Genomic DNA, 25,809 nt, shown 5'->3' with positions numbered 1-25,809 from the left:
AGAGCACACTGAACTTAACCACTATGCTGCGGAGCTGGCCCCTCCCAAACACCATTTTACATATAGAGAAATACTGATGTACCATACATAGTTATCCTTATACGTGGATGTTAATTTTTATCAGTAAGCACAAGTGCTAAAAAGAAGTTTAGTATTATATTCTCAGAGTTTTCATAAGAGGTTTAAATATGAGATTTGTTGAGAAGAATTTAGCTTTTTTGTTCCTCTTAATCTGGATAATCTTGGTTCTAGGGAAAATGCCTGTGTGTGTGTTTTTCCTACACTGACCTAGGATGTCTCCCTAATTTTTGAGGTGTGGCTGTATTGACATGGAATATCTCCCTAATTCCCTAGGGGTTTCCACACTGACCTGGGGTGTCTCAGTAGTTCTCCAAGTGTGTCTACTCAGGCCTGGGATGTCTCCCTAATAACCGAGGTTTGTCTCTGTTTACCTGGGATGTCCCCCTAATTCTAGGGAAAACGTTTACACCAAGTTAGAGAATCATTCTGTGCCCTGTCCTCCTAGCGGTCACAGGTTTTACCAGTGTGGTATTGTTGTATGGCCTAAATACTGAGTAAAGGAGCGGTCTTGGGAAGTGGGAAGCATATGTAAATTTGCTATAAAAAATGACTTCATGAAGGCATAAATGTGTGGGCACATTCAGTGGGCCTTTATATTGCCCCTTTAATGTAATGTAATTGAAATGTTTCTTTTCTCATGGTTTTCCTTTATTCTTTTAGGTGTGGTATTTCTGTTTGGCAAAGTTTGGATAGAATTGGCCGAAACCTATGTGAGCTGTTGTGTCATGGTGAAAAACATAGAGCGAACGCTCTACTTCCTTCCCTGCGAAACGGTAAATATTAGTGATTAGCTTCTAATTCCAGGTGCATTCTGTGTTCTGCCACCAACCTGATTCTTCAACAGGACTATGAATGATCCACAACCTTGGTGCTTCTTGCTGCCTGCCTAGTGACCACTGATTGTCAGCAGCTCCAGTAGAGATTGGGAAAAGTAGAGAAATGAAGTGAAACTCAGTTTTTCAACTTGTTAGAAAGGGTGTAAAAGTGTCTGAGTTTTAGTATATGATACTATCTTTTCCCCCACCTCTCATTTCCATGATAATCAGGGTTGGGAGTACATGGCTGTAAAGCGTAACATGGCATTTGGCCCAGTTTTCGCACTTTTGCTGTGTAGGCAGCAGTACCATTTCTTCCACAGCCATTTAACAAGGTCACTTCCATTTGCTCCTCCATTTTTATTGGGAGTTAACATCCACACTCCCCTTCCAACTCCAGCCCTGTCCCATCTCAGTTTAAATGTGAAGCTGTTTAGTCAGGATTTATAGCACTTCTCTCATTTTGTAGAAGCAATCATCTTTATCTCTGATTTGCTTTTTAAATGCCATTGGGAGGGATTGGGTATCGGATTTAGTACATTTTTTGGGTCTGTTTATATCTTTGAACTCACCTGTAAGACTGTTCTATTAAATGTTTAAATGGGCGAAGATGAAAATTGATTTAGACATGGGTTTCTGGTGGTTGAAAAGATCTTATGTACCGATACTTTTTTTCCCCTCCCTTCCCCTCTCCATGGGAGAGCAGAAAATTGATCTAAATACAGGGAAAGAAACAGGAACTCCAGTTACAATGAAGGATGTTTATGATGAATTCGATGAGAAAATAGCAACAAAATATAAAATTATGAAGTTCAAGTCCAAGGTTTGTATTTGATGATAACTTTTTTCAGCTGTATTTTATTATTTGTTTTGTTCATTTCCTGATCTAGCGAATAGTTATTGCATATCTTCTTTGTGCAAAATGCCTTCTGTGTGGCTATAATCCATTGAATGGAAATTTCATAGATATCAATATAAAACCAGTATGTTAGATTTGTAAAAATATTTTTTCTGTTTAAACTCCTTATAAAATAATATTCGTTAATTTGAATTGAAAGATAACTCAAAGCAAAGTAATTTCTTCCAGTACTTGCAGCATATTTTATGCTTTTATTCCGAAACGGAGAAGAAACTGTTCTATCTTGTTTATGTTAGTCATTGCCAAGTTGTACTGGTAAGAGGTTAAGTAAGGTTTTATCTTTTAAAATTAGGGACTATGCTGCTATTTCTGATAGAATAAAAATCTTCTATTCATGTGGTACATATTGATCAGTCATCTTGATTTTAGTGAGATATTGACATCTTTGGCCATCATTGTGGGGGCTGCAGCTCATGAATATACTGGCTATTCACAGTAATTGCCATAAAGGGAGGATTAAGTTACTGATGATAAAGCTAACCATCTTAACTGTTGGAGCTTTGCATTATGGCTGATGGATCAAGTCTCTAAGATTCTAGAAGCAATGTAGTGTGATGGTGAAGAGTAGAGGTGCTGGGACCAGATCCCCTGTGCTTTAAGTCCTAGCCCTTCCACTTTGTAGTGTGTGACCTTCCTTGTACAAGTGCTGAGTGACTTCTCTGGGGCTGTTTCTTCACCCGAGAAATGGGGCCCTATTTGAAGAGTTGTTGAAAGGCTTAAGTCAGTTAATTCTTATTGGGTGATTAGAACAATCCTTGAGGGGCCAGCCCGGTGGCGCAGCGGTTAAGTGCTTCGGCGGCCCGGGGTTCACCAGTTCAGATCCCAGGTGTGGACATGGCACCACTTGGCACGCCATGCTGTGGTAGGCGTCCCACATATAAAGTAGAGTAAGATGGGCACGGATGTTAGCTCAGGGCTTCCTCAGCAAAAAAGGGAAAGCTTGGCAGCAGATGTTAGCTCAGGGCTAATCTTCCTCAAATAAAAAAAAAGCAATCCTTGGTACATAGCAAACACTCAGTAAATATGAACTATAATTATAATGCTCATTATTAATTTTTCTAGCAAGATGGAGTTGCTTAATATCAAAGAGTAGCAAATGATGTAATGCATTAACATTGTAAAACTTTTTAATCTTTTATTACTCCTCTTGAATGCAAATATTTCTGAGTTCTCTAGTGTCTAAGAGAAGTCTTTAGCATTTTGTCACTGGGTGTTTCACTCTCAGTTGAAAAGGGGGAATGAGTGGCTTTTTGGCTTTATTTACCTTTGTGTTCCGTGAGGATGCTAGATTCCTAATGATTAAAAGCAGGGACATGCATTGTGTATGCAATACTTGTCAATTTAATTTGTGAAGAGCTTTTGTCTTAATGATTTTTAAATGTCTACTTACCCAGATAGTGGAAAAGAACTATGCTTTTGAGATACCTGATGTTCCAGAAAAATCTGAGTACTTGGAAGTTAGATACTCGGTAAGTCAAACAAAATTGCTGGGTTTTGGTTGAGAGTGACATTTTCCTGTTTTTCAATTTTCAACTGGCTTTCAATTAGGAGTATTGGCAGGGCTCCTTAAGCCCACAGTTCATTGAGGTGGACTTACAGTAATGGATAGTTAAAATGGATAAAATTAATTTAAATACATAGTCTACAGGTTATACTGCCTTTCTCTGCTTTCAAGTGTGCATCTTTAAATACATAAGTTGAGACTGCACAACTGTTTGTCAAGTGGAGTGAATGCCACATGACGGAGTTGAACATCATTAGTCTGTTGAAGTGTCCCTTCTGAGCAGTGGGAAGGTGAGAGAGGAGCGTCGATAATGTCACTGCAGTGCTGCTTTTGCTCCTGTGACAAGCAAGGTCATTGCTGTGGAATGTTAATTAACTGGAACTTAACCTCTTTACCTCTGTTCTAGTGTTTTGATCTCATGATGTTGGAAAAGGGAAACTTTTAAGTGTTTCTGACAGTGGTGATGAAAAGTACCATGGAAGCATTTTGCATGAGTCCTACTCTTTTGCTTTCGTTCTTCTAATGGAGTGGTACTTAGTTACTGGCTATTTATCAGTAAGGCATGTACAGCTCTGGACAGAAATCCTCTTTTGGGGGAGCTTCTTGGCCTATTTTTCTTCTGATGGATGTCATCAAGATGCATTATTTTGTCATTGTGAATTGTTTTTGTTTCCTACTGTGAATTGTTTTGGATTTCATTTGTGGCAAATTACATTTTATATATATGAAAGGGGTTTCTTCTGGTGGCTCATGGAGAGGCTTTTGTTTATTTCAAATATAGACTTCGGAAAATGTGAAGTAATAGTTTTAAACAAAAAAGATTTTTTTTTCTTCTTTGCCTTTTTCAGGCTGAATTGCCACAGCTTCCTCAGGATTTGAAAGGAGAAACTTTTTCTCATGTATTTGGGACCAACACATCCAGCTTGGAACTGTTCTTGATGAACAGAAAGATCAAAGGACCTTGTTGGCTCGAAGTAAAAAATCCACGTAAGGAAAAATTTACTTTCAGAATGCTAAGTAAATTGCTGATAGATATGGTTTTTAGGAGTTAGGGAATTGGTCTATTTATTTGTATGTCTACTTCCTTTATTATTGTTTGTTTCTTCAGGCTTTTCCTTGAATGAGTATAGGGAATATGTTTGGAATCACTTGATCGCTGTTATGCTTGGCAGTTTAGTGGGCGGGAGGCCCTCGTTAGCCCCGGCAGCTGTTTGGGCACATCCCTCCTTGTGCTGTTGTCGGTGTGGACTTGCGACCTGGCTGATGTGGCCCAGCTGTTCTGCATGATGAACTGCTGACCTCTGAAGGAGAGGAAGCATCACTGCCCTGTGTGGATAGTGCTTGTTCGGTCTCTTACCTGATGTTTTTTCAGTATTTGCATCTCTGATACTCTGTTTTATCTTCATGAATCTCTTTAAAATGTTTTGTGATTCCTCTAAGGCAGTGTTTTGTTTTTTAAAAACCTATTTTGGGTCCTGGAGTTTCTGGAAAATCAGATGAAAGCTGTGGACCTTTTTCCTAGGAACATGAACATATGTATACACACACATGAGGATTTTTTATTTCAATTTTTTTAATTTGATAAATTTTACATGTTACCATTTGTAAATTTAAGGTGTGCAGTGTGTTACTTCAATACATTGTGTTATGATTGCCATTGAAGCAGTATTTATCACATTACATCATTATAGTGCAATATTATTGACTATATTCATCATACTGTGTGTTAGATCTCTATGGCTTAAGGGTACAAACTTCTAACAAGTAGTAAATATGCCATAGAGATCTAACACATGAGAATTTGCGTACAGTCCAATAATGTGGCTTATTTTTACTTAGATGTTATAATACTCTATTCTTATTAGGTGGGATTGGAGACCATCTCAGTTAATCACAGATTTCTTTTTTTTTTTTAAGATTTTATTTTTTCCTTTTTCTCCCCAAAGCCCCCCGGTACATAGTTGTATATTCTTCGTTGTGGGTCCTTCTAGTTGTGGCATGTGGGACACTGCCTCAGCGTGGTTTGATGAGCAGTGCCATGTCCGCGCCCAGGATTTGAACCGACGAAACACTGGGCCGCCTGCAGCGGAGCGTGCGAACTTAACCACTTGGCCATGGGGCCAGCTCCCACAGATTTCTTAATTATAGTAGTTTTTCTTTTTCAGTGAATAGCTAGTGATCTGTTATATCTGTTCTATTTCAGAGCTCTTAAATCAGCCCATCAGTTGGTGTAAAGTTGAGGCAATGGTCTCGAAACCAGACCTGGTGAACGTAATTAAGGATGTCAGTCCTCCTCCACTTGTGGTCATGTCTTTCAGCATGAAGACAATGCAGAGTGCAAAGACACATCAAAATGAGGTGAAGAAATGGACAGGTTTTGTATCTGTGCCTTAGATGCAATACTTACCTGAACTTGTATAGCTTTTCTGCAAAGGAAAGTTACTCTTTTTGGCGGGAAAGAGTACTAACTCACTACCACACTCCATTTTGGAGAATGAATTGAATTTGTCTGGTGTTGCAGTTTTTCTTTAAAGACTTAAATTACTGGATTTACTTTTATTTCTTGTTTTTTAAATTTCTTATTTTGGAGAACTTTAAATGGACATAGAATAATATAATGAACTCCCATATACCGATCACTCATATTCAGCAGTTAGCAAGATTTTGTCACAGTCGTTTATCCCCTCCTTTTTTTCTCTTGAAGTATTTTAAAGCTAATCTCAGACATTGTGTCATTTTACCCCTGTATACTTTGGTATGCATCTCTCAAAACGTGCACACTTTCTTACACAGTACTATTATCACACTGATAACATTAAAAGTGATTCCTTGATATCATCTAAAATACCTAGTCTATATTCACATGACTCTGTTTCTCAAAAATGTCTTTTAACAATCGGTTTATTTGAATCAGGAGTCATACAAGATTCATAGATGGTGTTTAATTTTTATGTCTCTTGACTCTCTTTTAAATGGGAGGAGCTCTCTCCCACCCCCTCCACTTGTTTCAGTGACATTGACTTATTGAGGAATCACTGTGGGTTGTCCCGTAGAATTCCCATTTCCTGTATTTGTTTGCTTTGTTGTGTCGTTGGACTTCTTCCTCTATATCGGGGGTTGGCAAACTATGGCCTGTGGGCAAGTCCAGCCCATGACTTGTTTTTGTAAATAAAGTTTCATTGGAAAACAGCCTGTCTTCATTTCCATAGTATGTGCAGCTGCTTGAGTACTACAGCAGCAGAGTTATGGCAGAGACCGTGTAACCTGAAAGCCTAAAATATTTACTATCTGGTGGGTCAACTCCTCTAGTTAGTGCTAAAGAATTGATTAGATCAGATTTGACTTTTTTGACCAAAATACTTTATAGGTGGTGCAGTGTACTTCGTATTGTATTATATCAGCAGGCACATAAGGTCTGTTTGAATCACTGTTAGTGGTGCTGTGATTGATTAGTGGGTTCATGTTTTCATCTAACGGGAGGATTTTTAAACCTTGACACTAGTGATATTTTAGGCTGAATAATTCATTGTTATGGGGCATGTCCTGTGTGTTGTGGGACGTTTAGCAGTATCCCTGGCCTCGACCTGCTAGATGCCAGTAGCATCCCTCTTCCATAGTTGTGACAACCAAAAATGCCTCCTGGGGTGCCAAATGTGCCCTGGGGTTGGGGGGCAAAATTGTTCCCAGCTTGATCTAATGGCTTCATTTGTTAGTGATTTTTGCCTAAATTAGTTATTTCATTAGGAGTTGTAAAATGGTGGTTTTCTAATTCTGTCATCCTTTCCATGTTTATTAGTTAAATATCTTAAATATTAGAATGTTTATTAGTTAAATTTTTCTATTAAATTAACTTTTGCTCATTAACCAGAACCATTAGGTTATCCTGCTGTAGTTTGTACAGAAAAGACAAGATAAATGTGTACTTCTTTCTCCTTAATTGCCAGTTTTCTGAGTAGGAAGTTGGGAATCTACATTACATGCAGCATTGACCAATGATTTTTTGTTTTTGTTACTTATTTTTACTTTCTCTTTTATAGAATATCATTATGAAACTCCTGGATTTTATATACAGTATATTTCAATCTACTGCATTCATTATTATTGTTATTTTGATGCTTAAATTTTTCTCTTTGATCAGTGGGAGCTTCTTTATGTTTGATTCTAAGTCCTTTTGACATTGGTGGGGATTGTTTTTAACAGAAGCCTTTTGGCAGTATCTTTACTGTGATTTTTTTTTTTTAGTATGTGATTTGATCTTTTAATAATAGTTAATGCAGTAGATGGCCGTAGTTGATACTAGTTAAGTGTTTGGGAGAGGCTTACTTAGTTAAAATTTTTTTTAAAAGTATCCATCCCCTGGCACTGAGTGAGGTTTCTAAATACCATTTCCCAATAAGGGAAATAGGGCTCCCTGTAGAAACGGCTGATTCAGGGCAGGAAATGTCCGAGATAAGCCTGGAACATCTTGTTATACCAGAAAGTGAGGACAGTATTAAAGTCTGCTGAAGATATGTTGGAAGGACTCAGGAGTCAACTGAAGAGTTTCCTTCTGGCCAAAGATGGGACAGTTTGAGTGTGGATAAGAATAACTACTCCAGGTTGAAACCCATGAGTTCATAATGATACTGCAAACACTAACAACACTGCTTTGGTCACCTGTGAAGGAGGCTAGGGAACCAAAACATTGTTTTGAAAACTGGTAAATAAAGGGATTGGGTCAAGCATTTATCTTGACTTTTTTGGACACATATTGTACCTCAGGTAACCAAATAATTGATGAGGGGAAGTTTCTCTTCATAGGTTTCCAGCCAATAAATGCTGAAGGAAAAACTGAATATTACCACTTTGCAACTCCTCATGAAATAATGGATCTAGGCAGTGATCACCGATGGCTGCTAACATCACTACAATACAGATAACCAGACATGGTGTGTCTGTGCCTTCTGGTAGAAGTAATCAGTAGCACCTCTAAAGTATTCTTGCCCCAAAATTGAACCTGATTTTGATCAAGCCTTTATTTTTTAAACTTTATTTAATTTTATGTATTTTTTTAGTTTTATTTTTTCCTTTTTCTCCCAAAGTCCCCCAGTACGTAGTTGTGTATTTTTAGTTGTGGGTCCTTCTAGTTGTGGCATGTGGGATGCCGCCTCAGCATGGCTTGATGAGTGGTGCCATGTCCGTGCCCAGGATTCGAACTGGTGAAACCCTGGGCCGCCGAAGCAGAGTGCGTGACCTCAACCACTAGGCTATGGACCCGGCCCCTGATCAAGCCTTTAGATCTAAATGTGAATTGACAGGCAGTACAGAAACAGCAACGTGTTAAATGATATTGGGATGCAAGCTGTGGAATCCATACCGTGGGGCACTCTATAGGATAAATGACTCAGTTTCTTCAACAACTAAATTGCAGGGAAATAATAGATGGGGAAGGGTTGTACCTATACTTTGACATATCAACCAATTGCAAAGTATGAAGTTTATTTGGTAAATAAAATTGAGATTGTTGGGTAAACATGTAAATCTGAATCCTGCCTGGATATGTAATGATTTTAAGGAATTAACTATTGATTGTATTAGCTGAGATGATTGTATTACATTTTAAAAACTTATCTTTTAAAATAGTGGTTCTCAACAGGGTGAGATTGGGGGGCATTTGGCCGTGTCTGGAGACCATTTTTCTTGTCACACCTTGGGGACGAGGATTCGGGGGTGATAGTGTTGGCAGCCAGGGACACTGCTGAACATCCCACAATGCACAAGACGGCCCCCACAACAAAGAATTCTTTGGCCTAAAATGTCCATAGTGCCGAGGTTGAGAAACTCTTATAGAGATATTTGCTGAAATGTTTCTGGATAGGGTGATGGTTCTGGGTTTTGCTTCAAAATAATCTGGGGAGAAGCAGGAAGTGGACAGGCTATTGATGAGTTGATAATTGAAGCTGAATGATGGGTATATGAGAGTTGATTTTATTCTGTTTTTTCTTTGAATACTTTAATAATAAAAAGTTAAAATATTTATATGGACTAAAATCTGTATCTTTTAATATTCTTGGTGGTTTTGGTGAGATTGAAGAATACACAGTAGGTGTCTGATAAGTGATTTTTTTCCTCTCCTTTCTTTGCAGATTATTGCTATGGCAGCTTTGGTCCATCACAGCTTTGCGTTAGATAAAGCACCCCCACAGCCTCCCTTTCAGTCTCACTTCTGTGGTATGTATTTTTTGGCTCATTTACTAATGGCTTGATTTTAATTTTTCTTATTTTTTTCTCCAGCTGTTAGGTCAGTAACTTGTTTTTGTGTGTGCGTGTTTTCAAGAGTAGTTAGTGCATATTGTTGAAAAAGGTTTTTTTTGTCAGCTGTGGACGCTAAGTTTTATTGGATTGGTTGCTCCTATTCAGCTGGTTTATTTTGTTCTAGGAGCAGAAGTCGTGAGGCAGTTTGGTATCTTTTTTGTGTTCCAGTGGTTACTCTATTAGGGTGGAGTAGTTGTTTCCTGGGTCAAAATTTTGCTATGACTATTTTCTTTTCATGATGTCATTCTAAAGACCATCGTAGAAGCCTGTCCAAAGTTACCTCTGTGATGAGGCAAGATGCCAAAGCATAAATGAATGGTTTACTTATTTGGGAGGAGTTACAGTAATAGCAGATTGGAGTTGGGTTGTGCTATGCGTAAAATTCAGTGGGTGAAACTCTCCCACAGAATTCTGTATACCATGAGTCAGTCTCCAAAGAGGATTCTGATATAGTCCGTGTTGAGTGCTTGGCCAGTTAAGTAACCGTTTTGTTTGTTTTTGTTAAAAGAGGGCATAACACTGTTGATCTGTTATGCTTCTTGGGATCTTTTCCAGATCCCAGAACCAGAGATTATTAACTGGGACAGCATCTCCTGTCTGGTTTCTTGGGTATTAGGAAAGTGAAGCTAAGGAAACAAGCAGAGAAGGGAGTATGATGTATTATTATTGTGAAGTTTTACCCTTTAAGTGGATGGAATACACGGAAGAAGATGATGGTGAGAATAGCCTGGAAAATATGTGGAAGAGTGCAATCACTAGCTCATTTCAACATGCATTTATTTACCTCCTTTGTGTATGTCACTGTGTGAACAGCTGTTGTGGATGGCAAGGAACTTGTAGTATAGTAGGTGAAGCTTTGGTCATCGTTCCTTTTCTAACTTTGAGAAGGTTAGACCGAATTCCTCCGTTGTGTGCCAGTTGAGGCTTTGGTAGTGGGGGGATTTCCTTTGGGAAGACTTTTAAGCATCTTCCATTCTGACTTAGATGGATAGCAAACATTTCATCAAAGCTGTTTTGACAATTATAGGGACTTAGGGTTCTGTGCTTGGCTATTCTCGTTTTTTTTTTTTTTTTTTACTTAAATCTTTTAAACTTTTATTCAGATATAATTGACATATAAGATTATATTAATTTCAGGCCTGCAACGTAATAATTCAATATTTGTATATATTGTGAAATGATCACGTTAAGTCTAGTTAACGTCTGTCGCCAGTTTAAAAAATTTTTTTCTTGTGAGAATTTTTAAGATTTACTTTCTTAACTTTCAAATATGCAATATAGAATTAACTATAGTCACCATACTATACATTGCATCCCCATGACTTGTTTATTTTATAACTGGAAGTTTATACCTTTTGATCCCCTTCACCCATTCCCTTTATCCCCTCCCACCCCTAGCCTCTGGCAACCACAGTCTGTTCTCTATATCTATGAACTCATTTTTTTTGTTTTTGTTTTTTTTAGATTCCATATATAAGTGAGGTCATGTGATACTTGTCTTTCTCTGACTTATTTCACTTGACGTAATGCCCTCATGGTCTATCCATGGTGTTGCAAATGGCAAGATTTCCTTTTTTATGACTAATATTCCATTGTATAATAATATACCACATTTTCTTTATCCATACATCCATCGGTGGTCACTTAGGTTGCTTCCATGTCTTGGGTGTTATAAATAATGCTGCAGTGAACATGGGGGTGTAGACATCTTTTTGAGTTCGTGTTTTCATTTTCTTCAGGTAAATACACGGAAGTGGAATTGCTGGATCATATGGTAGTTCTGTTTTTAATTTTTTGAGGAACTTGCGTACTGTTTTCCATAGTGGCTGCACCAGTTTACATTCCTACCAACAGTGCACAAGGGTTTCTTTTTATCCACATCCTCACCAACACTTGTTATTACTTGTCTTTTTGATAATAGCCATTCTAACAGGTGTGAGGTAATATCTCATTATGGTGTTTTTGTTGTTTTTTTTTTTGAGGAAGATTAACCCTGAGCTAACATCTGCCAATCCTCCTCTTTTTGCTGAGGAAGACTGGCCCTGAGCTAACATCTGTGCCCATCTTCCTCTACTTTATATGTGGGACGCCTACCACAGCATGGCTTGCCAGGTGGTGCCATGTCCGCACCCGGCATCCCAACCAGTGAACCCGGGGCACCGAAGTGAAACGTGCACCACCAGGCTGGCGCCTCATTATGGTTTTGATTTGCATTTCCCTGATAATTAGTGATGTTAAGCATCTTTTCATATATGTGTTGGCAATATGTGTGTCTTTGGAAAAATGCCTATTCAGATCTTCTGCCCATTTTTTAATTGGATTGTTTTTTTTTTTTCCTATTGAGTTATATGAGTTCTTTATATGTTTTGGATATTAACCCCATATCAGATATATGATTTGCAGATACTTTCTCCTGTTGGGGAGGTTGCCTTTTCACTTTGTTGGTGGTTTCCTTTGCTGTGCAGAAGCTTTTTAATTTGATGTAGTCCCACTTGTTTATTTTTGCTTTTGGTGTCAAATCCAAAAAATTCATCACCAAGACTGAGGTCAAGTAGCTTATTGCCTATGTTTTCTTCTAGGAGTTCTATGGTTTCAGGTCGTATGTTCAAGTCTTTAATCCATTTTGAATTAATTTTTGTGTATGTTGTAAGATAGTGGTCCAGTTTCATTCTTTTGCATGTGGCTGTCCAGTTTTCCCAGCACCATTTATTGAAGAGACTGTCCTTTCTCCATTGTATATTCTTGGCTCTTTTGTCATAAATTAGTTGCTCGTATATGCATGACTTTATTTCTGGGCTTTCTATTCTGATCTGTATGTCCATTTTTATGCTAGTACCATATTGTTTTGATTACTGTAGCTTTGTAATATAGTTTGAAATCAGGGAGTGTGATGCCTCCTGCTTTGTTCTTCCCTCTCAAGGTTGCTTTGGCTACTTGGGGTCTTTTGTGGTTCCATATGGATTTTAAGATTGTTTGTTTTGGCTAATTTTGAGGCCCAACAACATGACCAATGGAAATACTTGATCCTTTTAACTCTTTAGAGATTGGGAGAATTTATTTGTATTTAGGACAGTTTCCATTCGGAAACATGCAGTGAATACATACTCGAAATTGGACTAAGATAGGTGTTGGAATCTTAATTTTTTTCCTTCTTACAGTTGTGTCTAAACCAAAGGACTGTATTTTTCCACATTCTTTCTTAGAAGACATTAAGGAAAAGGTAAAGAATTCATTATTTATTCATTTTAAATATGAAGCACCTATTTGTTTAGAAAGAGAAAGGGAGGATGATGTGGATTAGTAGAAATAGACTATTTTTATGTTGATTTATTAGGTCTTTATTCTTGCTGGATTGAGCAATGGCATTAACCCATTAAAATGTATTAGGAATATAAAACTAGAAACATTATTTAACCATGTCCAAATGTTTTACCATCTGAAAATAATGGGATTCTACACCATATTAGTAGATGAATAGGCTCAAACCCTCCTTCAGAGAGCTTAATTGAAAGCTTTTCCAGAATGCATGATCTCATGATTATAGTTTTGGGAAAATGTTGAGTAGAACCCCTTCAGCTCCATCCTCTAGCTTGAAGGCAGCCAGGTGAAGTTGGGAATACTGTGGATGTTAAAGGGGACATGCATTGGGAAGGTTGATGTGGGATGGCCGGAATTGATTAGTGATTTCTAAACTCCCAGTATACTCCGTGAAGAAGTTTTCATGGATCCTTAATAAAATGGAGGGAAAAAGTAGTGTAATGTAGTGAGTTTTTCACAAAGGTAAATATATTCAACATAAAGAATTTCTTTTTGGGGGAGTATGTTGTTTCTTTTATGAAATGCTTGTGTTGGTAAATTTCTAGGGTTTTTTTTTTTAATGTCCTCATTTGACAAAAGTTAGCAACCTTGTCAAGTTTCACTTATTTTAAATTGGCTCAAGAAGTCCCACTAGGCTTGGGGTACTGTTGGACCAGGCTATTATTCGTGAAGTATACTGAATTACCTATCCAGGTAAAACGACCTAGGAAAATTCCATTAGAGTCAAAGTGATATTTTGTAGATGAGCTAGTTGTAGAAAATATATAGTCATCAACTGCCATTTTAAGAGATTCTTAATAAGAGTGGATCTTTTGAATACCTGATTTATATTCAGTAATCCAAGTGGAAACCTTTTGTGTGAAGATAGGTTTTATTTATACTTAAGACACTTGTAATTCTTTAATATATGTTTGTTATTAGTCTAGTTTCTTATTTATAGGTTCTTCCACCACGATTTGAGATTAGTTTATATCTTATTAGAAATCCTTGTGATTTCTTTATGTGGTAGATACATAAATAATGAAGTCTACCAGGGATTATATAGGAAAGTAAGTAATGTTTTTGATAGGTACTCTGATTCATTTGCTAGAAAATGTGTCCAGATGTACAAGCGTGTCCCTATGAAGGGACGTTTCTGCACTTGATAGTGCTCAGTGCTTAAAATTTTGCTTCATTCACATGCTTATTACTAGAATGAGCTCCTCAAAGACTTTGTACAATTATTACTGTGAAACCTGGAATCAGGAATTTCATTGCTGCATTTAGTTTTGAAAGGATGGTTTCTTTTAACCCTAAGAAGTCTTAACCTCTTTGAAAAAGGAGCCAGAGAGCCAAAGAGAATAAAGAGTAAGTGACTGGTATGTTTTTATCTAACAGAATGTGAAGGTTGAGGTTGCTGCAACAGAAAGAACACTGCTAGGTTTTTTCCTTGCAAAAGTTCACAAAATTGATCCTGATGTCATTGTGGTGAGTAGATGTTTGATCATGTCATGGGGAAGCTCTTCATTCCTTAGTTCTTTCCAGTGTGACTTGATTGGTACTTTGTAAGCAGCCAAGACTCTCTTCAGAGTGAAATGACCCTATGGACTTGGTGGGCATTGCTATACTTTCTGTTAACAAAAAGGGCAAAAAAAATCCCAGTCCACTGCAAGGTAGTTTTTTTTTCTCTAATAGAAAAGCAACTCATGAGTTATTGTTGAAGTTTAGGACATTCCATTTGTTTACACTTAGAGACCAGCGCATAAGTAAGTAAACTCATATCAACTGGTGGTATCTGCAAAATTTTGGCTTAGTCGCCCAGCTGTGTAGTGGTCACAGGAGTTAATTCCCTTGGTTTAGTGCCAATCCCTAAACTGTGAGTGTTTTAATTTTATGAGCTCAGTGGATCTCTATGACATATTTCTTTGAGAGCTCAGGGCTAGGAATCTTGTTTTCTGTTGACAATTAAGTATGTTCCCACTAGACAGTGAGAGCTAATAATTTATTGAGTTTGTCTTTGCCCCAGTTCTTAAGAGTCATAAAGCAACATTTTGCTTTTGTTTCCTCTGGCCTTCCTTAGTTTGTAGGCTCCTTGATAGGAGTTCTTCCTTTTGTCTTTTTTTCTGGATTAATGGATCAATCAGATTATATTGTGCTTTTGTTTTTTTGGAGGAAGGTGGGATATAAATGCCTATATTTTAAATGTGATATTCATAATTTGGTTACATTGAAGCCTTGTAAAAATGTTTGCCATATATTCCTCCATGTTCATTTTTGCTCTTGGACACCTTTCTTGGTGATGTTTATAGCTAAAACACTGAGGGCCTGTGGGTTGTTACCAGTGTCTCTGCACCCACTTCCCTTAGATATTTCAGGACCCATCTTGAAAGTGCCGGGTAGATTCTGTCCACAGTGCTCTACTGTGGTGCTCTGGCTCAGCACTAGGCCCTCATTAACCTCCACTAGCAGTCACTCTCTTGGGCCCCAAAGAGATGTCATAGTTCCTAGAGTACCTGTCCTGCCTCAGGGTGGTTAGAGGTAGGTCTGTGTGTGAGAAGTCCAAACTGATGTTAAGAGAGAATCCTGACATAGATTTGAGTCCCTAATCTCAGGCATGATAATTTGGAAGTGAGACTTCCTCATGTCTTTTGGGTCTCTTAATTTAATAGACAAAACTGCCATAAATGTATAGTGGTATATATTTTTAATTAAAATTAATAACAAGTAAATCTGTTTATTGATCTGATTTATTTTAAACTTCAGTTTTTTAGTAAACAGGCAGTGAATCATATTATTCACATGATGGAAATTATTATAGATATGGAAAATTTGCTTGCAGTTTTGAGAAATTTTGTACTTGGTATAGTTTTGTTTCCTCGTTTTTACAAGTTTCTTCTTTGAACTATTGAGTGGTATTATATATTTATTTTGTTGCACATTGATTGAGTCTAAACCAGTAGTGTTTGAACTCAGTTCTTTAAGAAGAAACTAGATGCAATTCCTGAGTTTTCTATGTCTATGTAAATTATCAAACAGCATGGGCATGTATTCAGTTTTTAAGTAAAATGGAATTTTGCTTTTGAATACGGCTTTTACTGATCATGTAAAAAAAAAAGTATGGGACGTTAAAATTTGCATTTGCCTATAAGACCGTGAGGCATGAGCTGCAAATTAAAAGACATCGTATGAACCTTGCATCAATTAGGATGAAATAAAGTTTATTCCAGCAATCTGCTTAGCAGCCTTGTTAATGTCAAGGCTAATGAATGCTGCTGATGAATAAATTCCTGAAGAAGAAAGGACCCCAATCGGAGGTAAGCTCGTGATGCCTTCAATTAGAGACCAGAAAAAGAAAGGGCAAAGAAATTCTATGCATATGAAGATAAATCATCTAATTTGCGTTGGTTATAATGTTATTGGCTGCCTTCTTTTTCTGACTAGGGTCATAATATTTATGGGTTTGAACTGGAAGTGCTACTGCAGAGAATTAATGTGTGCAAAGTTCCTCACTGGTCCAAGATAGGTCGACTGAAGCGATCCAACATGCCAAAGCTTGGGGTAATAATAATTTTCAAAATCTTATTTCTTTATTTGGCTTCTTTATATGGAGTAGCTACAACGGAACACACTGTGCTTCTTTGACTAAGAATTTGTTGTCTTGTGATAGGACATTTTAACTTTGGCACTAAACATCTTTTCCTTTGAGGCCAGCATTTTATTGGTAAAAGCCACTGGTAATTTTTAAAATCAGCTGTTAGACTCTAGAGACAGCACAGGTATGTTATCTCCACTTTGGCATCACCAAAGCACCAGCCCTTGGAGCAGAGTTGCAGGGTACAGAAATCACTGAGTGTTATCATTCGGGAAGGAGATGGGAAGGAAGGATGGGAGGGAGCTGACATTGGATATGGAAGAAGGCAGTGGGCTAACTTTCTGTGTAGTTATCTTTCACAGCAACTCCAGTTTTATTTTACATTCTCACAGGGGTAACAGAACTTGTTCAAGGTTGTAGAGTTAGCAAAGACAAGAACTGAGATTTTGAATCCAGGCCTGTCTGACTTTTTTAAAGCCTGTGTATTTTTCATTCTACCTGCTTGCTTCACTTAAAGAGGTTTTGGTGGTTTTCGTATGGAGCACCTTCATTTCCTAAACCTGATACTGCTCAGTGCTTAAAATCTTATTTTACCTAAATCTTGTGAATAAAATGGGCATGTTGCCTCATCAGAGGGCTTAGGAATCTGTACATTTGATAGTGCTCTCCAGAGAATTCTGTTGCTACAGGTTGGAGTTGGGGCCACTGCTCTTTCTTCTTTTCCTGTTCATATCTTTAAGGTGACAGAGTCGTTAATAACACTTTATCCGAACCCTTGCTTTATTGACTCCTTAGTCCCTTCAAGGTTTTCTTTATATGGCATCTTCTCAGTGAGGTCTACTGTGACCACCCTATTTAAGATGCAGCCACCCAAATTCCTTGTTTCCCTCACCCTGTTCTACTATTTCTCTTTTCCATATACTTATAACCTCCTAAAACGATATAATATTTTGTTTATGATGTCTGTTTTTTATTGTGTATTTCAAATGAGGTCAGGAATCTTTTCTGTTTTGTTCACTGCTGTATTCCGAGTACCTAGAATAGGGTTGTTCAAAAATATTTGATTGATGGCTGAATGAATGGATGGAAGAAGGAGAGTTTCATCACTGTAATTTTTGGGTTAGCCTCAAAGCAAGTTAGAACAAAATGTTCTCAGTGTCTGCTCTTTCATGGGATTTGCTTTTTGTTCTCCACTTGTAGGGCAGGAGTGGATTTGGTGAAAGAAATGCTACCTGTGGCCGAATGATCTGTGATGTGGAAATTTCAGCAAAGGAATTGATTCGCTGTAAAAGCTACCATTTGTCTGAACTTGTTCAACAGATTCTGAAAACTGAAAGGATTGTAATCCCAATGGAAAATGTACAAAATATGTACAGGTATGATCCTGGGTGCTCCAGAATTTGTCTTGAAATTAGCAACAGCAAGATGCCAGTATCATCTTTAGGCTGGAGGGATAGGAGTGTGTGGCGTGTGGTGGTTTGGACGGAAAAATTGTCTGTGTTCAAGTCAGCATCACCATCTCCATTACTTTAGTAATTTGAACTATTTTGCCTCTTGAATTATTCTAATTTGATCAGTTTATCTCCATCTCCCTCACTTATCTTAACACCATCTTGATGTTTTCTAAGAGCAGTTTGGAAATTGATGTGATATTTATATTTCTACCCTTAATTCATTAATTCAGGAATTAGTGTAAATATTTTGGAAATATAAAAACTGAGAAATCATTAAGTTATTTACAGATACTGCTTAATTATTTCTTTTTTCCCCCCAACTTTATTGAGGTAAAATTAGAATACAGAATTGTATTTGTATACAAAATAAGAATTGTATATATTTAAGATGGTACAACTCGATGTTTGATGTACGTTGTGAAATAATCATCACAAACTAATTAACATATCTATCACCTCACATAGTTACTATTTTTTTTCTTTTTTTGCGATGAGAACACTTTAGATTTACTCTTTTAGTATACAATACAGTATTATTTCTTCTAGTCACATTGCTGCACATTTGATCTGTAGAACTTACTCATTTTGTATAACTGAAGCTTTGTCATTGATTATGTCTTAATTAAGGTTTCTTCTTCTTCTCTGGCCCACTTCTCATTCTCTTTCTGACTGCGCGCCCTCTAGGTGATCTCATCAAGTCTCAGGAATTTCAATACCATGTGGATGCTGATGCCTTCCACCTGTGTATCTTCAGCTTAACCCTCTCCCCTGAATTCCAGGCTCGTGTATCCACCTGCTTGTTCTATTTGATGTATACTGTGAGCCTCCAGCTTAACTTGTTCAGAAGCTGAGCTCCTGATCTTCTCCCCTAGGATCCCCTTGTAGTCTTTCCTTAAGTAATGGCAGCTCTTATTCTTCCAGTACTGCTGGAAACCTCCAAAGTCATTCTTGACCCCACACCTCTGATGCATCCATGATTCCTCTCCCTGACGTCCCACATTCAATCCACCAGGCAATCCTGTCAGCTCTATCTTCAAGCTATGTCTAGATCTGACCACTTCTTTTCCCCTCCATTGGATCCACCCTGTCCAAGCCACCATCCCCTTTCCCCTGGATTACTGGGTCTTATAGCAGCCTCCTCACTGGTCTCCTTGCTTTTGCCTTGACCCCTTGCTGTCTGTTCTCAACCCAGGAACTAGACTTACTCTGCTAAAGTTAATTCAGATATGGTACTCTGCTCAAAATCTTCCACTGACTTTCTCTTTCATTCAGAGTAAAAACCAAAGTCCTTATTTTAACTTACAAGGTCCTATCAGTGTGTCTCTCTGCCGTTAACTCTGTCCTTATCTTCTGCTGCTCTCTCCATCATTCTTTCTGTTCCAGCCATTGGTCTCCTTCCTGGTCGTGGAACTGCCAAATTTGCACTCAGCTCAGGGCCTTTGAGTGTGCTGTTTTGTCTGTCTGGAATGCTCTTCCCTCACATATCCATCCACAAGGATTGCCCCCTCACCTCTTCCAGGTCTTTATTCTCAGTGAACTCTCCCTGATTCCCTAACTAAAATTTCAGTCTCTGTTCCTAACACTTAATATTCCCATTGCTTCTTATTTTTTTCTGCTTGACACTTAGCATTTTGTAATATACCTTGTATTTAATTTTTTGCTTAAACTCTGTCTCCCCCATTAACACATAAGCCCCGTGAGGACAGGAATTTTTGTCTTGGTCACAGCCAGCATCTAGAACAATGCCTAGCACATAGTAGACATGCAATACATACTTGATGGAATGAATGAAAGGATTTAGGTAGTTTTTAAGTTGTAGTTAACACATAAGTTCACTTTATCTTTGTGGGATTTTTTTTTGTGGTTTGGAAAAGTACATTGGGATCAATGGTATGAATGAATTCCTAGTTACATACCGACTTTATTTTAAATTGTTTCCAAAGCTGAGATGCCTTTGTTCTGAAGTTACTTATACTCCCAATTTTTTGTAATGTTTTATGAAGTTCTGATTATAGTCATTGTTTCTTTTAATTACTTGAGTCTGTTTCATTCTTACTTTTCTGTACAGTGAATCTTCTCATCTGTTGTACCTGTTGGAACACACCTGGAAAGATGCCAGGTTCATTTTGCAGATCATGTGTGAGCTAAATGTTCTTCCATTAGCATTGCAGATCACTAACATCGCTGGGAACATTATGGTAAATTTAACTTAGAAAGGGGGAAGAAGCATTTCCTGTTGGATTCAGTGTTTGCTTGGGGTAGTTGTTATATGATAATGAGTCTAAATGCATGCTTATAAAATGAGTAACTTGTATTCTGAAAGCTGGGCTTCTTTTGTAAAATGAAGAACTGGTTGGGAGAAGGGGAGGAAAGCCAGGTGCAGTATGCTGAAATTTGGGTGGATATAAGGATCATCTCTAACATCTGGATGTGTCTGATTTGTGGAGTGGTCCATTTGGGAGTAAAGAAATAGCCCAAGTTGTCAATATTTTAAGCTCTCTTTGTCTCCTTTTAACTAGAATGCTTAGAGAGAATGCTAGGAATAATTTAGTACCTTTTTTTTTTAAGCAGCCCTGGTTATGAGGAATGATTTTGAAGAAGTTACTGTGATTAAATTTACCAACTCAAAGTTGCTTTTGTTTGTTGTGGTTTTGAGCTCAAATTTAAAAAAGAAATTCTGTTTAATAGTCTAGGACGCTGATGGGTGGACGATCCGAGCGCAACGAGTTCTTGTTGCTTCATGCATTTTATGAAAACAACTATATTGTGCCTGACAAGCAGATTTTCAGAAAGCCTCAGCAAAAATTGGTGGGTCCAAAATTGTATAGTGTTTTGCCTTTTTTATCCCTGCCCCCTTTTATTACCTAGATAGCGTTTTTTGCTGTGATAACATCTGCTTCCAAAATAATCAACCCCCTGTATACTGTAGAAACCATGTCAAGTTTGTTCTGTTGTATTTGTGTGGTTATTTCTTTCTCCACTTTTCTCTGTACAGGTAAAAATTATTCATGAAAAGCGAAATTGTTGAGGGAAGCATTAGGTCTCCCTAATGGGTGACCCTACATGGAAAGTGTTTTGCCACCTTAGCCCTATCCGAAGTTTGACATGAGTTAAACCTATTATTTCTTTAAACCTGTGAGCCTTTATTTTTGTGTTGCATTGTTACATTTAGTAGGATTAAGGTTACCACAATCAGTTTTTGAAGTGGCATGCATCACAGTGGAGCTAAAACTTAGCTACTGTTTTATCAGAGCTGTTAGTACTTGATTCAGAATGGGAATTTCATGTTAAAATGATTCAGGTTCTTGTATTTGCTTGTTTTATGTGCATTATCAAAATTTGTATAGGGGATATTAACTTAGAGGAATTTGACTTCTGCTTAAGTATTGAATGTTGGCCATTGATGAACTACTTAGGAGTGGATTTTCAGTATATGGACATACTTATTTTAAGGTGTCTATGTTAATAATGAGAATAATGATAATACCTATATGAAGTATTTTGTATTTTTACATCACGAATATTAAGGTAGTGAATTTAAGAGGATTTTTACAGTCTCAGATTTTACGCAGTATGAAGAGTATCCATTTTTAGTAGTCATTGATTTAAAAATAGAAAGTTTCTATGAATTTAGAAACATTTAAAAATAGGTTTGCATATTTATTTAACTCAGATATAGTATTTGTTTCAGTAACTACCATGCTTGGCATTCGTTTGGATTCATGAACACATTACAATAACTGTCTTTCCCCCCAGATAGGACCACTAACTAAAAATGAAGAATGTTTGTTAAAACTAGGACTGCAACTGGAAAAGGGGGAATCATAAAACTTGGTAGTTATCTTTCCATTTGATATTAGGGAGATGAAGATGAAGACATTGATGGAGATACCAATAAATATAAGAAGGGACGTAAGAAAGCAGCTTATGCTGGAGGCTTGGTGTTGGACCCCAAAGTTGGTAAGGCTGGGTAGTGGATTGCTTTGTCCTGGGTGTTAAGGAATTTCTTAATGCAGAGTTAGGCTTGAGAAACTAGGAGACCTGAATTGTATTTTGTGGGTTAGCAAATAGGTCTCATGATGACCTTATTTTTTATCTTATATTCATGTGAAAATCTTTTTTGCCAGTCACCTGGCATGGAATTAATGTGAAGTTTTTTTGCTATGTTCCAAGAAAGCTTTATTTATGGACATTGCAATTTAAGTTTTGTGTAATTTTCACGTATCATGAAATATTCTGTTTTTGATTTTTTCCAACCATTTAAAAGCTGTACAAACTGATCTTAGCTCATGAGTGGTAGAAAAAGAGCAGGTAGGCTGGATTTGGTCTGTGCATAGTTTGCCAGCCCCTGGTCCAGTATATGGCTATTTGTCTTGTGGTAGGAGCACCCCTGTCTTCTCTGATCTGCTCTTGGAGGGTGGGCTCTGCCTCTGCCTCACATGCCAGGACCAGTTCAACTGGACGGCAAGGTTAAAGAAAGTACAGATAGTAACCATCAAATTGAACTTCTAGTAGGAGAATAATTTTTCCCTGTTATGAATGACAAAGATGTTTCGTGGTACACAGAGCTAGAAAGGGTCTTTTTTTTTTTTTTTTACCATCTTAACTATTTTTAAGTGTATAGTTGAGTAGTGTTAACTATATTCACAGTGTTGTGCAGGAATTAATGTGAATTTTATCACGTAATTGGAACTCTGAGTAGGAGACATTTTTGACAAAAGTGATTTTATTATTGTAATGCAACAGAGTAGTCGTCCTTTGGTGTTAGATCTGGGTTTGAATCCTGCTATGTGATCTTGGGCTGCCTGTTTAACCTCTGTAAGCCTCAGTTGCCTCTTCTTTAAAATGGGGATAAGAAAAAGATCTACCACACAGATTTAAGGAATAAAAGTGATTGTTTTGTATAGTGCCTGATACAGAGTAAGCTATCAATATGTTTGCTGTTGTTATTGTCTTAATAGTGGACATTTATTTTTATTCAGTTTCTTCTCAAGGTGAAGATAACTCTTTGTAAATGTCCTAGAGAAATACAGTAGCTTTCTGTTCACCCTTTGCAAGTTAAAAGGGTGGATCGTTCCACTACTGACATTTATATATACATCTCTTGTCTGGTTTTAGCACAGTTTGTGTACAGGTAGATGGGCAGCCCATTTTATTCTTTGAAGGTGTGATTGTAAAAAATATGTATATAACCACTCATTGGCATAGATCACTAAACATTTTGGGCATGGAGGTGGGAGTGGGAGAGTAGGTGGGAGGGAATGCTTGCTTGAAGGAGAATTTAACAACATTTTTTGAAATGGATGTGACACCTGTCTAAAGTAATTAATATAGGAAGGTGTTTGCCCATAATAACGGTGGACTGTGGGGACTACTGGAGAAAGGACTGGATATAGCTGGTTTCAAGGCAAGACAGGATCTCTTCTTTTGTGACCTGAGTTTTCACTTTAATCCAAATCATTTGTATGGAGTAGTAGTTGACTCCTTTTTTCCTTTTGTTTTCCTCACAGCTCTGGATAGTATGTAGTTTCTAATAGACTTTGTACTGTAGTACTTCTAATGTGATGTTTGGACAAATCTTATTTTTAGACTTTTTATGACATTATGTGGCTTTTTAATTTCAGGTTTTTATGATAAGTTCATTTTGCTTCTGGACTTCAACAGTTTATATCCTTCCATCATTCAGGAATTCAACATTTGTTTTACAACAGTGCAGCGAGTTGCTTCAGAGGCACAGAGAGTTACAGAGGTTTGTATTCAACTGGAGGCTCCTGAAATTGAGATTGAAAGTAGTACTTAAAGAACGAAGAGAACGAAAGGGGTTAGCACTCTAGTTTTTCCTTTTAAAAGATACGTTATGTCCTTTCTTAGTGGTCAGAAAAGGGAGAGGGTTGGGTAGAAGGAGACTGGTTCTGTGTCTTTTTTATTTAACAGCTTTATTGAGATGTGATTCACGCACCATACAATTCACCATTAAAGTGTACAATTTAATGGCCATTAGTGTAATCACAGAGTTTGCAGACTTCACCACAATCAATTTTAGGGCATTTTCGTTACTCCCCAGAGAAACCTCTACCTTTTAGCTGTAACCTTCCTCAATCCCTCCAATCCTCCCAAATCTACGCACCCCTAATCTTTCTGCCTCTATAGATTTGTGTATTTTGGACATTTTGTATAAATGGAATCGTGTGACCTTTTGTGTCTGGCTTATTTCACTTAGCATACTGTTTTCAAGATTCATCCATGTTTCAGCATGTATTAGTACTTCATTCCTTTTTATTGCTGAATAATATTCCATTATATAACTATCACATTTGTTTATTTTAGAATCATCTTGTCAATTTATGCAAAAATGCTCACTGGGATTTTGATAGAGACTGTATTAGATCTGTAAATCGATTTGGGGAGTATTGCCATCTTAATATTCTTCCAATACATGAAAATAGAGTCTTTAATTTATTTCAGCGATGTTTTTTAGTTGTCAGTGTAGAGATCTTACATTTCTTTTATTAAATTTATTCCTAAATATTTCATTCTTTTTGATGCTGTTGTAAATGGAATTGTTTTCTTAATTTCATTTTTGGATTGTTCACTGCTGGTGTGTAGAAATATAACTAATTTTCATACATTGGTCTTGTATCCTGCAACCTTGCTGAACTCATTTATTAGTTCTAACAGTTTCATGGATTTCTTAGGATTTTCTGTATACAAGATCATGTCATCCGTGAATAGAGATAGTTTTAATTCTTACTTTCTGATCTGGATACCTTATATTTCTTTTTCTTGTCTAATTGCCCTGGCTAGACCCTCCAGTATGATGTTGAATAGAAGTGGCAAGAGTGGACATCCTTGTCTTATTCCTGATCTTAAAAGATCAGTATCCAGTCTTTTATCAAGTATGATGTTAACTGTAGGTTTTTCATAGGTGGACTTTATCAGGTTGAGGAAGTACCCTTCTGTTCCTACTTTGTTGAGTGTTTTTATCATGAAAGGATGTTGGATTTTGTCCAGTACTTTTTCTGCATCTATTGAGATGATCATGTGGTTTTGTCCTCTATTTTACTATGGTGTATTACATTGATTGTCGTATGTTGAATTAACCTGCATTCCTGGGATAAATCCCGCTTGGTTTTGGTGTATAATCCATTTTATATGTAGCTAGATTTGACTTACTAGTATTTTGTTGAGGAGTTTTGTGTCTTTATTCGTAAAAGCTATTGGTGTATAGTGTTCTTGTTATGTCTTTGTCTGGTTTTGGTATTAGGATAATTCTGGCCTCATAGAATGAGTTGGGAACTGTTCCCTCCTCTTTTTTTCTTTTTTTTGGGGAAGAGTTTGTGAGGGACTCATGTTAATTCTTTAAACATTTGGTAGAATTCACCAGTGAAATCGTCTGACCCTAGACTTTTCTTTTTTTGATTACTAATTCAATCTCTTGTTATGGGTCTGTTCAGATTTTCTGTTTCTTCTTGAGTCAGTTTCTGTCTTTCTAGGAGTTTGTCCATTTCATGTGGGTTATCTAATTTGTTGGCATAAAATTGTCCATAATATTCCCTTATAGTCATTTTCATTTCTTTAAGTTCAGTAGTAACATCCTTCATTTATTCATGATTTTAGTACTTTGAGTCTTCTCTTTTTCTTTGATGGTATAGCTAAAAGTTTGTCAGTTTTGTTGATCTTTTCAAAGAAGTAACTGGTTTCCTTGATTTTCTGTTATGTTTCTGTTCTCTATTTCATTTATTTTCACTCTATCTAATCTTTATTACTTCCTTCTTTCTGCTTTCTTTGGTTTAGTTTGCTCTTCCTTTTCTAGTTTCTTAAGATGGACAGTTAGGTTATTGATTTGAGATCTT

General features: G+C 37.1%; 1 protein-coding gene and 1 non-coding gene across 4 annotated transcripts in view; both read left to right on the top strand.

Moving 5' to 3' along the window:
* The window catches only part of POLA1 (DNA polymerase alpha 1, catalytic subunit), a 287,461-nt gene that overhangs the window by 25,193 nt on the left and 236,459 nt on the right, over positions 1–25,809 (top strand). For all 3 annotated transcript variants that reach the window (XM_046673990.1, XM_046673991.1, XM_046673989.1), the window contains exons 11-24: positions 742–854; positions 1,603–1,719; positions 3,210–3,284; positions 4,168–4,306; positions 5,523–5,677; positions 9,445–9,529; positions 12,772–12,833; positions 14,309–14,398; positions 16,352–16,468; positions 17,703–17,878; positions 20,025–20,154; positions 20,645–20,764; positions 21,817–21,916; positions 23,581–23,705. In XM_046673990.1, the coding sequence (XP_046529946.1) occupies positions 742–854; positions 1,603–1,719; positions 3,210–3,284; positions 4,168–4,306; positions 5,523–5,677; positions 9,445–9,529; positions 12,772–12,833; positions 14,309–14,398; positions 16,352–16,468; positions 17,703–17,878; positions 20,025–20,154; positions 20,645–20,764; positions 21,817–21,916; positions 23,581–23,705 (1,604 nt within the window). The remainder of the gene's footprint in view (positions 1–741; positions 855–1,602; positions 1,720–3,209; positions 3,285–4,167; positions 4,307–5,522; positions 5,678–9,444; positions 9,530–12,771; positions 12,834–14,308; positions 14,399–16,351; positions 16,469–17,702; positions 17,879–20,024; positions 20,155–20,644; positions 20,765–21,816; positions 21,917–23,580; positions 23,706–25,809) is intronic.
* Positions 22,918–23,047, top strand: LOC124246239 (small Cajal body-specific RNA 24). Its single transcript, XR_006890443.1, has one exon. It is a non-coding gene; the product is annotated as a small Cajal body-specific RNA 24 (non-coding RNA).

This window comes from Equus quagga, chromosome 10 (assembly GCF_021613505.1).
Source record: "Equus quagga isolate Etosha38 chromosome 10, UCLA_HA_Equagga_1.0, whole genome shotgun sequence".
Taxonomy (NCBI): Eukaryota; Metazoa; Chordata; class Mammalia; order Perissodactyla; family Equidae; genus Equus; species Equus quagga.
This window is presented reverse-complemented; position numbering and strand designations above follow the sequence as displayed.